Genomic DNA, 12,114 nt, shown 5'->3' with positions numbered 1-12,114 from the left:
CCCACCCAATATTTCCCATGGCTAATCCACCAAGCCTGCACACCATAGGCAATTTAGCATGACCAATTCACCTAACCTGCACATCTTTGGACTGTGGGAGGAAACCAGAGCACCCGGAGGAAACCCACGCAGACAGGGGGAGAATGTGCAAACACCACACAGACAGGTGCCCGAGGGTGAAATCGAACCCGAGTCCCTGGCGCTGTGAGGCAGCAGCACTAACCACTGAGCCACTGTGGCATCTGCCAGCTTACAGATTTGTAGACTTGGAGTATCAATGGTCTATTTGACTATGTAATTACAACTGAGGAAGGGTCACTCAAAATGAAATGTTAACTCTGATTTCTCTCCACAGATGCTTCTCGACCTGCTGAGCTTTTCCAGCAATATCTGGTTTTGTTTCTGATTGACATCACCCGAAGTTTATTTGGTTTTTAATTACAACTGAGCGGAGTTCTATCCTTACGTGTTGTCATTCAGACATGAACACTTTCCAGTTGGAGTTTTTCCCAACCGTTGTCACCACTTGATCTGGAGCTTTCATCGATCTCATGCCAGGGTTAAAGTGGGAAACCGAGGGAACCCCCTGGCCTAGTTTCAAGGGATCAGCATTTTTCTGAAAACTGCAAAGAGGAAACTTTGTTTACACTTTGTCATTTTTGATCCAGCTTTTATAGTCTTCCTCCAAATCCCACATTAGAAAGCTACTATCGAATGTCAGGGCAAATAATATAGTAGGTTAATGAGAACATAACCATACTCCTCCTTCTATTTGCTTCAGGCAGTGATCGGAGTCGACCCAATTATATTCCCGACCTTGCGTAAAAAGAGCAGAATCTGAGATTCTAAGAGGTGCTTGCAGCCATTGCATTACATGCAGTGGAAAACAATTATAATGAAAACTGATCATCTGAAATTGAAAGTGAAGAATTTCAATGTAGATTGAAATTTATTAATCATTTAGCTAAATGGAATAAAGAAAGGAAGGTTCTTATTTGCTTAATTTATAGAATGTTGGCCAAAAATGGGCATCATTAATATACAATAGGCTGGTTCAAATTACAAACAAAAACAGAAATTGCTGGAAAACTGGTTCCAAAGAAGGGTCATTGGACTCGAAATTCTGACTCTTTTTCTTTCCAGAGGTACTGCTAGACCTGCTGAGTTTTTTCAGTAATTCCTGCTTCTCCTACAGACTTTCAGGCATCTGCACTTGGAGTCATAGAGTCATACAGCCCAGAAACAGATCTTTCAGTCCAACTCATCCATGCTGACCAGCCATCCCAATCTCACCTAGTCCCATTTGCCAGCACTTGGCCCATATCCCTCTAAACCCATACTATTCATACACCCAACTAGATGCCTTTTAAATGCTGTAATTGTACCAGCTTCCATCTCTTCCTCTGGCGGCTCATTCCATACATGCACCACCCTCTGCCTGAAAAATGTTAACCCTCAGGTCCTTTTTCCCCTCTCACCTGAAACCCATGCCCTCGAGTTTTGGTCTCTCCAACCCTGGGAAACAGACCTTGGCAATTCATTCTACCCATGTCCCTCCTGATTTTATAAATCTCCATAAGGGTCCTGTTTGGTCTCTGATGCTCCTAGGAAAATAGCCCTAGCCTATTCAACCCCTCTATATAACTCAAACCCTGCTGTCCTAGCCACATGCTTGTAAATCTTTTCTGTGCCTTCTCAAGTTTAACAACATGCTTCTTATTGAAGGGTGAACAGAATTGAACATGGTACTCCAGAAGTGACCTCACCAATGTCCTGTACAACCTCAACCTCAACCATGACATCTCAACCCCTACACTCAATGTTATGACCAAGGAAGGCAAGCATGCCAAATGCCTTCTTCACAAAACTGTCTATCTATTCACTTTCAAGGAACTATATAACTGGCCTTCCCACATCTCTGTGTTCAGCCACATTCCCCAGGGACCTATCTGTAAGTCCTGCCCTGGTTTGCCTTACCAAAATGCGACACCTCACCTTTATCTAAATAAATTTCACCTGCCACTCCTTGGTCCATTCTCATCAAGGGCCCAATGTCCACTGTTTTGGTGTCATCTGCAAAATTACTAACCATACCTCCTATGCTCACGTCCAAATCATTTATATTCTTTGTTTTATCAAATTACAAGCAACTTGACAAAGTCAATTGTCATACAGTCTGAATACCTGAAATGGTGGAGCAATTAAAAAATAGTGGGGTATATTGTCAGAGGAATAGAATATAAAAGCTCCATCCTCCGACAGAGAATAGGAAATTGGGAGTTGGTAAACAGAGTAAAGTAGGGTGGTGGAACATTTTGCCAGAATCTTGCCTCAAATGAATTATAACCAGAATTTGACCATCGAGCCAGAGCCCCCTATGTCTTTAAACTGAGCTCGGTCTTCTCTATATGAATAGCTGTGACTGAATATGACCATGCTTTAGGTTTTTACTCCAATTAGCTGGATGTTGGAAATGGCGTTCGATAAGTTCACTATCTCCATGAAAGTCTTGGACTCAGAAAAAGAAGCACAACTACAATATACTGGGCTGAAATTAAATTAAATAGGTAATGCCAAGAAACACTTTAACAAAATGCAAGATGGTGTTGATAAACTTGCAGAATGAGGCACGCAAATGGAAAATTAATTATAGAGATAAGTGTGATAGGACACATTTTTGTAGGGGCAGTCAGACTGCAACCTACTGTCTGGGGAGATAAGAGTCTGAATTGGACAGAGAAACAGTGGGATTGAGGTGTACAGTTCCACAAACTACAAAGTACAGATTAGTAGATTAATAAAAACACAAGCAAAGAAACGTAAAACACTTGGGTTCGTATCTAGAAGAACAGAATTGAAATGCAATATCCAGGCTTGGGCCCAGCCCACATGTCTCATTCCTGATGAAGGGCTTATGCCAGAAACGTCGATTCTCCTGCTCCTCAGATGCTGCCTGACCTGCTGTACTTTTCCAGCACCACACTCTTCAGAATCGGCAGTACTCACATTCTCCTTGGACTGACATGTGAAAAGTAACATTCATGTTACACAAATGTCCATCACCAATAACAAACTATTTAACCACCATTCCTTGATGTGATGTTATCATCACTGAATCCTCCACAATCAACATCCTGGAAGTTATCATTGACCAGAAATTCAACTGGACTCATCATTTAAACACAGTGACTACAAGAGCAGGTCAGAGGTGAGGGACACAGGAGGGAGTAACACACCTCCTGACTCCCCAGAGCCTGTCCACATCATCTACAAGGCACAGGTCAGGAGTGTGATGGAATACTCCCCACTTGCCTGGATGAATGCAGCTCCAACAACACTCAAGAAGCTTGACACTATCCATGATAAAGCATTTGTGACTGGCACCACATCCACAAGAATCCACTCCCTCCACCACTGATGTTCAGTAGCAGCAGTGTGTACTATCTACGAGATGCACTTCAGAAATTCACCAAAGATCCTCAGACAGTACCTTCCAAACACATGACCACTTCCATCTAGAAGGACAAGGGCAGCTGGCAAATGGAAACGCCACTAGCTTCAAGTTCCCCTCCAAGCCACTCACCATCTTGATTGGAAATATATCACCTCGCTGTTGCTAGGTCAAAATCCTGGAAGTCCCTCCCTGAGGGCATTGTGGGTCAACCCACAGCAGGTGGACTGCAGAGGTTGAAGAAGGCAGCTCAACTCCTTCTCAAGGTCAACTAGGGACGGGCGATAAATGCTGGGCCAGACAGCGACGTTCACATCCCACAAAATGAATAAAAGAAAATATATCGAGAGACTGGAGAGGGTGCAGAAAAACAAAAGGATGAGGCCAGAACAGAGGTTACAATGACCAGGAGAGACTAGTTTCAGGTTGAGACTCTTTTCCTGAACAAGGCTTCAGAGGTGGAAGAGGAGATGGCAGATCACTCAGTGCCCAGCTCGAAAATTTAATCTCAATCCTTTCAATACTAAACAAAAATCTTGAAAGACAAATAAAGCATCCCTCTCACTTGGCTAGTTTCTTCCCCCACCTCCAGTACAACCTCTCCTCAATGTTGGGAAAACTAAAGAACTGATGATTGACTTCAGAAAGAAAGGAGGAAAATATGCCCTTGTTTACATCACTGGAGTGGAGGTTGAGAGGGTGGAGAGCGTCAAGTTCCTCAGAGTGACAATAACCAACAACCTGTCCTGGACTTGTCATGTGTATGCGACGGTCAAGAACGCACAACGATGCCTCTCCTTCCTCAGGCAGATCAGGAAATTCAGCCTGTCCATAATGACCCTCACTAACTTCTACAGATGCACCATTGAGAGCACAGTGTCTGGGTATATACTGTCCTGGTGCAGCAACTGCTCTGTCCAGGACCGTAGGAAACTACATATGGTGGTGTGCTCAGCCCAGACCATCACAGAAGCCAACCTTCTATCCATGGACTCCATTTACACGGCTCACTGCCGCAGAAAGGCTGCCAACATCATCAAAGACCCTTCTCACCCTGGTAGTGCTCTCTTCCAACCTCTTCCATCAGGCAGAAGATGCAGAAGTCTGAAAACATTCACCAACAAGTTCAGGAAGAGAGTTTTCCCCGCTGTTATTAGACTGATGAACGGACCTCTCTAACATGAAGTAATGCTGATCTTGCTAATGCTGCTCTTGCCCAGTGCACACCCTGTGCAATGTAACCTGTATGCCTCTGTCTATACAGGTTCTGTACATCCTTGCTTACTATAATCTGCCTGTACTGCTCGTAAACAAAACTTTCCACTGTACTTTGGTGCACATGACAATCAATCAATCAATCAATTTAGATGCATTTTATCAAAAAATTATCCACGCCACAGCTCAACCTTAGAAATCCCACATTTCATGGGAAAATGGGATTTAGAAGCGGGAGTAGGCCATTCAGCCCTTCAAGCATGGCCCACCATTCAATAAAACCATGGCTTTCATTGTGCTCACAACTCCACTTTCTGGTCGGCTCCTGTAGCCCTCCAGTCTCCTGCATCTCAAAATCTACCTCGGCAATGTTGAAAATCACACAACACCTGCTTTTAGAGCTCCTTCATCAGGCGGTTGTCTCCAAAAGCTAGTGTGCTTCCAATTAAACCTGTTGGACTATAACCTGGTGTTGTGTGATTTTTAACTTTGTACACCCCAGTCCAACACCGGCCTCTCCAAATCATGACTCTCTCAGCAATGAATAACATAGCCTCCCCTCTGGGGAAAATCATTCCACTGACTGGTAATCGGCTGAAAGAGAAAAATAAATCCTCATCTCCACCTTAAAAGTGAGAGTTCTTTTTCTTAAACCGTGCCCTCAGGATCCATCTTGTTAAGGTCTCTCAGATAGTTTAAGGCGACAACTCCGACTCTTCTAGACACAGTCAATGTGGCAAAAATTGGTGGCACATCAGAGGATTGGAAAAGTTTAAAAACTATCAAACAATAACTAAGAAAAAGGGAAAATAAAAAGCAAACGTTGTGCCGGTCTTTACAGGAGAATATACTGTTGGCATTCCGAAGACACTCAATGGGCGGGAAAGGGAGAGATAATAAATATAATAACTGTGGAATTCTTTACTGGAAAGGGTTGTCAAGGCTGGGTCATTAACTTATTTATTCATTTATTCATTCAGAGGTGTTAGCATTGCCAGCTAGACCAGTATTTGCTGATCATACTTAATTGCGCTTGAGAAGGTGGTGGTGAGCTCTATTCGAGTAAAAAATGAGGTCTGCAGATGCTGGAGATCACAGCTGCAAATGTGTTGCTGGTCAAAGCACAGCAGGTTAGGCAGCATCTCAGGAATAGAGAATGCGATTCCTGATGAAGGGCTTATGCTCGAAACGTCGAATTCTCTATTCCTGAGATGCTGCCTAACCTGCTGTGCTTTGACCAGCAACACATTTGCAGCGGTGAGCTCTATTCATTAATATTCATGGTTGAGGCAGGTAGATTTCTATTCAGTCAGGAAATCACGTTTTATGGGGCAGGAAAATGGAGTTCAGAATGATCGGATCAGACTTGATCTCAGTGAATGGCAGGGCAGATTTGACGTTGATCCTTCCTCAGAGCTGGTCACTAACACTAACTCGTGATTTCTCTCTGCAGATGCTGCTGAGTTTCTCCAGCAATTTCTGATTTGGTTGCATTAGATTAGATCAGCTTGTCAATTAAAAGTACTTTTAATTAACATGGTTGGGGAGGGGTGGTGGGAATGGTGTGGTGGTATTGTCCACCACAGCAATTGGTGGAATTTAAGTTTAAATTAAAGTGGAGGCCTTGTGGTACAGTGACAGTGCAAATACTCCTGGGAGAAGGTCCTACCTTTCACTGAGGTGTGTCATAACGTGGCATTGGTTTCTTTATTCTTTCTTGGGATCTGGGCATCACAGCTAAGGTCAGCATCTGTTACTGATCCTGAATCACCCTGGGATTGAGCAACTCAATGGCCATTTTAGAGCGCAGTTAAGGGCCAATGCCTTTCTCTGCTGCTGGAGTCCCACAGAGTCCAGACCATGTAAGAATGGGCAGACTTGTCCCCCCTAATGGAACATGAATGAATTAATTGGGGTTTGATGGTCACCATTATTGAGACTAGATTTCAACTTGAGATTTGTATTAGAGTCATAAAATCATGGAGACAGGCCGTTCAGCCCAACTGGTCCATGCTGACCAAAACGTCCATCCACGCTAACCCCATTTCCCTGCAGTTGGCCCATATCCTTCTAAATCTTTCCTATCCATGTATTTGTCCAAATGCCTTTTAAATGTTGTTAATGTACCCACCTCAACCACTTCCACTGGCAGCTCATTCCATTTGTGTACCACCCTCAGTGTAAGAAAGTAGCCCCTTGAGTTCCCTTTTATTCTTTCCCATCCAAATTTAAACCGACACCCTCTAGGCCCTGATTCCCCAACCCTGGGAAAACGACTGAGTGCATTCACCCTATCAATGCCTCACCTGATCTTGGGATATTAACTTGGTTTTAAACTCAGTCAGCTGACAGGATGGGAATTGAACCTGTGAGTCCAGCACATAAGCTAAAATAGGAATTGCTGGAGAAACTCAGCAAATCTGATGGCATCTGTGGAGAGAAAGCAGAGTTAACATTTTTATTATTGAGTGATCGCCTGGGCCTGTGGCTAGCTACATGGGTCATTAATCCTAGTTATTTTTAATCAACTCTGTTCAGACACATTGTGTCACCTCTGGAGTAGATGGGACTTGAATCTGGACCTTTTGAGCCTGAGGTAGGGACACTACCACTGTGCGACATGAGTATTTTTTAACTGAGTTTCTAAATTCCTCCTTTTATTTGGTGTTGCATTAATTATATAATTGCTGTTTGCATATCCTTGCTGTTAATTGAGGAGATATTTGCCTATAGTTCAACAGTGCCAACACCCAAAAATACTGAACTGCCTGGGACGTACTTCTGAGGATCCTCAGGATGTGAAAGGTGCCATATAAATGGAAGCTTGTTTGTTTATTTTTAAACACGTGTAAACAAAATTGTGAAAATGTGGGCCAAAATATCCAGTCAGAAACGCAATAACTGACATAGGTGTGACAAACGTCCCTTCTTTTCTGTGGACAAAACAAACCACATAGACTGAAAAGCACTCATTCTGCGAAACAAAAATATTTATTCTTCAAAAAGCCTGGAGATTCTCTATCAATTTCCTGCAAGGAAGTTGCTTCCAGCAAGTTGTATCTCGGTTTTATTGATTTGATCACGCAAAAATAGGCTTGCACAATACTGGCAATAAAAGTTAACCAAATATTCAATTCAAACAAAACATCATGCTGGTAATGGATCTTGTAAGCGGGTTTATCACGACTGATCATCCATCACGATAGACAAGTCGTCTGTAATTCAATCTACTTACAGGGCCTGACACTTGAGAAGCACTCTCAAATTCGTCTTCATCTTGCATCATTCTTTCCACCCCAAGCAACGGAGCTGTTCCAAAAGAAGACATAACTCACTCTGAAACACTCATATCATCTTTAAGCAATAAATAATCTCAAACAGCATAGTTGTACACATGTGCGTTCAATAAATAAGATCCACGTGTGTATGTGTGTGTGTGTGCATTAGAGATTTCAGAGCCAGTATTAGTCTCTGGTGTTCTAGATGCGAGCACAAAAAGGCTGCAGGGGAGGGTAGAATTGGTCTGTGTTGTAATGGATACACACCCACACCACGTGCCAAACCTTTCTGGAGGGATTTGGCACAGGTGTTGGAAGCTCCTACCAAAAACTGGCAGGAGTGGTTTTTTTTAAATAAATAACATTTATATAATTTAAGGTGGTGATCCTAATGTTCCTTCTGGCTTTTTTTTTGAGAGCATGCTAATGAGAACCATATAGAATGGGGATGCAGAGGAACTGGGCTCCAGACAGAGTAAACAAGAAGGACCAAGCAAAGGGATTTATTGAGCTGTTGAAGAATATCTGTTTTTTTCTGGATTTTTAAGGATGACTTTCTACTTCCAGCTAAACCCTCAGAGATCTTTGCATCAATTGCTGTTCTGCTGCAGCCACCCCCCGGGACCAGCCCTCAATGTTCCATCAGAGTTCCATCATTACCCTTTTCCCACCAATGATTAGATGCCTCTCTATCTTGACAGGAAAGCTGAAGGCACAGGTATAGAATGTGAAGGCCTGCTCATGTGATAGACACCTATTAAGGAGACACGGTGGCTCCATGGATGGCACTGCTGCCTCATAGCACCAGGGACCTAGGTTCGCTTCCAGTCTCATTCTCCCTGTGTCTGAGTGGGTTTCCTCTGGGTACTCTGTTTCCTTCCAGAGTCCAGGGATGTGCATATTAGGTGGATTGACCATGGGAAAGAGGCGTTATAGGAATGGAATGGGTCTGGGTGGGATGTTATTTGGAGGGTCAGGGTGGGCTGAATAGCCTGCTTCCACACTTTAGGGATTTTATGCTTCAATTTCACGGATCCAACTCAATTCTGGAACAATAGGACCAAGTGAAGTCAACTGCACTGGACACCTATGCTCAAGAATTTGTTTTGAGCATCATCGTATCTGAGGAGCTCCCATTGTCACAAAGTGAGCAGTCTTCATTGTCTGGAAGAACAATCCAATGTCAGACATCAAGAAGGCAGTATTCATGGAATCATACAGTACAGAAAAGGCCCTTCAACCCATCGAGTCTGTACTGCCAAAAATATACAACAGCGAACATTTTATTAACCAGCAGCTATGTGACCAGGAATGTGCCCCTTGATCAAATATCCCCTTCGATCAAGAGATCCACATAATCATAGAGTCATGAACTCAGAGCGAGGTACAGCACAGAAACAGACCCTTCAGTCCAACGTGTCCATGCTGACCAGATTTCCCAACCTAATCCAATCCCATTTGCCAGCACCCTATCCATATACCCATCCAGATGCCTTTTATATAATGCAATTGTACCAGCCTCCACTACTTCCTCAGGCAGCTCATTCCATACACGCACCACCCTCAACGTGAAAAAGTTGCCCATTAGGTCACTTTTATATCTTTCCCCTCTCACTCTAAACCTATGCCCTCTAGTTCTGGACTCCCCGACCCCAGGGAAAAGACTTTGTCTATTTATCCTATCCATGCCCCTCATAATTTTGTAAACCTCTATAAGGTCACCCCTCAGCCTCCGACGCTCCAGGGAAAACAGCCCCAGGTTATTAAGTCTTTCCCTGTAGCTCAAATCCTTCAACCCTGGCAACATCTTTGTAAATCTTTTCTGCACCCTTTCAAGTTTCACAACATAGGAAGGAGACCAGAATTGGATGCAATATCTAACAGTAGCCTAGCCAATGTCCTGTACAGCTGTAATATGACCTCCCAACTCCTACACTCAATACTCTGACCAATAAAGGAAAGCATACCAAATACCTTCTTCATTATCCTATCTACCTGTGACTCTACTTTCAAGGAGCTATGAATCTGCTACCCAAGGTGTCTTTGTTCAGGGGCTGGTCTTTCACATTCAGTATATAAATCCTGTTTACATTTGCTTTCCCAAAATGCAGCACCTTGCATTTATAAAAATTAAACTCCATCTGCCACTCCTCAGCCCATTGGCCCATCTGATCAAGATCCCATTCTTCACTGTCCACTACACCTCCAATTTTGGTGTTATCTGCAAATTTACCAACTATAAAACACACACTAAATAATTGAAACGTAATGCGGGGGGGATACACATCGCTGTTATACTTTATTTACAGCATAAATCACCTAAATAATATTGCAACTTTTGCCTTAATTAAGACTTACTGGTAGAGAGCCTTCTCAATTGCACCTTCAGGTAATTACGTGGATATCATGGACACATTACGATAATACAGTAAATGTCTGCTATTTGAGGTACATAATCTTTGCTGGTTTATTGAAAGGGCCGGTACTTAAGGTATCAGTTCAAACAAAGTTGAGAATCAATGTTTGGGGCATTAGCCCTTCATCAGGAATGAAGGCATTCCTGATGATGGGCTTATGCCTGAAACAATCAATTTTCCTGCCCCTCGGATGTTACCTGACCTGCTGTGCTATTCCAGCACCACACTCTCGCCTCTGATCTCCAGCATCTGCAGTGCTCATTTTCCCTCAGTTCAAACAAAGTTTGCTGTATTACCTACACAAGTCCCACTTCCCTGTATGAGGCCCATAGACTAGAATGATATGGAACTTCAAGTGTTAATCCAAATACTTCTTAACGTTTGTGTGAGGATTCCCACCTCCCGGGCAGTGAGTTCCAGATTCTCACCATCCTCTGAGTAAAAAAGCTTTTCCTCAAATTACCTCTAAACCTCCTTCCATTCACTTTAAAATTATGTCTCCTTATTATTGACCCTTCGACTGAGAGGAACAGTCCATGCCCCTCATAATCATACACACGCCCATCAAACAGAGGTTACGTCACCAAACCAAGATCCATTGGATTGGTGGTAACATTTAAGCATGGATTAACAATTGATTGAAGGACAGAAAATGAAATAGAAATAACCATAGAGGGTAGCACAAGGATCAGATTCCTTCCCTAAAGGACGTTAGTAAACCAGACGAGGTTTTTTTGACAGTCAACAATGCCATCATTAGACTCTTAATTATAGATTTTAATTTTAAAGCAAGCTTCACCATTTGCTGAGGCAGGATTTGAACCTGGGACCCCAGAAATTTACTTGGGTCTCAGGACTAACAGTCCAGTGATAATACCATGACGCTGTCACCACCCCAAAATCACAAGGAGTTAGCATATGGGCACAGCAATCAATTTGGAATTCAAATGGTGTCTGGATTACAGTGTGGAAACAGGCCCTTCGGCCCAGCAAGTCCACACCGACCCGCCGAAGCACAACCCACCCAGACCCATTCCCCTACATTTACCCCTTCACCTAACACTACAATTTAGCATGGCAAATTCACCTAACCTGCACATTTTTGGATTGTGGGAGGAAACCGGAGCATCCGGAGGAAACCCACTCAGACACAGGGAGAATGTGCAAACTCCACACAGACAGTCGCCCGAGGTAGGAATTGAACCCGGGTCTCTGGCACTGTGGGCAGCAGTGCTAACCACTGAGCCACTGTTAGAATTTTTTACAAAGGGGTTAGAGAGTAAGACTAATGAAACTTTACTAAAGTGATATATTGCATCTTAGCAAGTTACACCGATGTGGTGGAAATCATTACAGAGGCTGTGAGAAGCACCTGGATGGCGGATCTTACCCATTCGAGATCCACATCCTTATAGCATGGTCATAGTGGGTGATGCTCAAAGCACGCCTCAGAATTAACCCTTTCAGACCCATAATGCCTTATATAACAGAAAGAGATTGTGTGTGCCAGGCCAATACTGTCTGAATTTTGGAATAATCGGAAGAGATCTTAAAGAAACATTAAAAAATTCTTGAGATAACAGAAACCCTGAAGAAGGGCTTATGCCCGAAACGTCGATTCTCCTGCTCCTTGGATGCTACCTGACCTGCTGCGCTTTTCCAGCAACACATTTTTCAGCTTCGTAACAGAGACCAAGCAAAGTAGCCTTGAAAGAGTCTTAGAGTTGCAGAGTATTGGAAATGCATTTGCTGC

At 43.3% G+C, this 12,114-nt stretch overlaps 1 protein-coding gene across 7 annotated transcripts in view; it reads right to left on the bottom strand.

Moving 5' to 3' along the window:
* c4h8orf34 (chromosome 4 C8orf34 homolog) overlaps window positions 1–12,114 on the bottom strand; it is a 329,014-nt gene that overhangs the window by 27,709 nt on the left and 289,191 nt on the right. For all 7 annotated transcript variants that reach the window (XM_060824118.1, XM_060824114.1, XM_060824119.1 and 4 more), the window contains one exon: window positions 7,902–7,975. In XM_060824118.1, coding sequence (XP_060680101.1) covers window positions 7,902–7,975 — 74 coding nt within the window. The remainder of the gene's footprint in view (window positions 1–7,901; window positions 7,976–12,114) is intronic.

The sequence above is a fragment of the Hemiscyllium ocellatum genome, chromosome 4, assembly GCF_020745735.1.
Source record: "Hemiscyllium ocellatum isolate sHemOce1 chromosome 4, sHemOce1.pat.X.cur, whole genome shotgun sequence".
In the NCBI taxonomy this organism is placed as follows: domain Eukaryota; kingdom Metazoa; phylum Chordata; class Chondrichthyes; order Orectolobiformes; family Hemiscylliidae; genus Hemiscyllium; species Hemiscyllium ocellatum.
The sequence above is the reverse complement of the archived record's forward strand: the minus strand, read 5'-3'. Positions and strand labels throughout refer to the sequence as shown.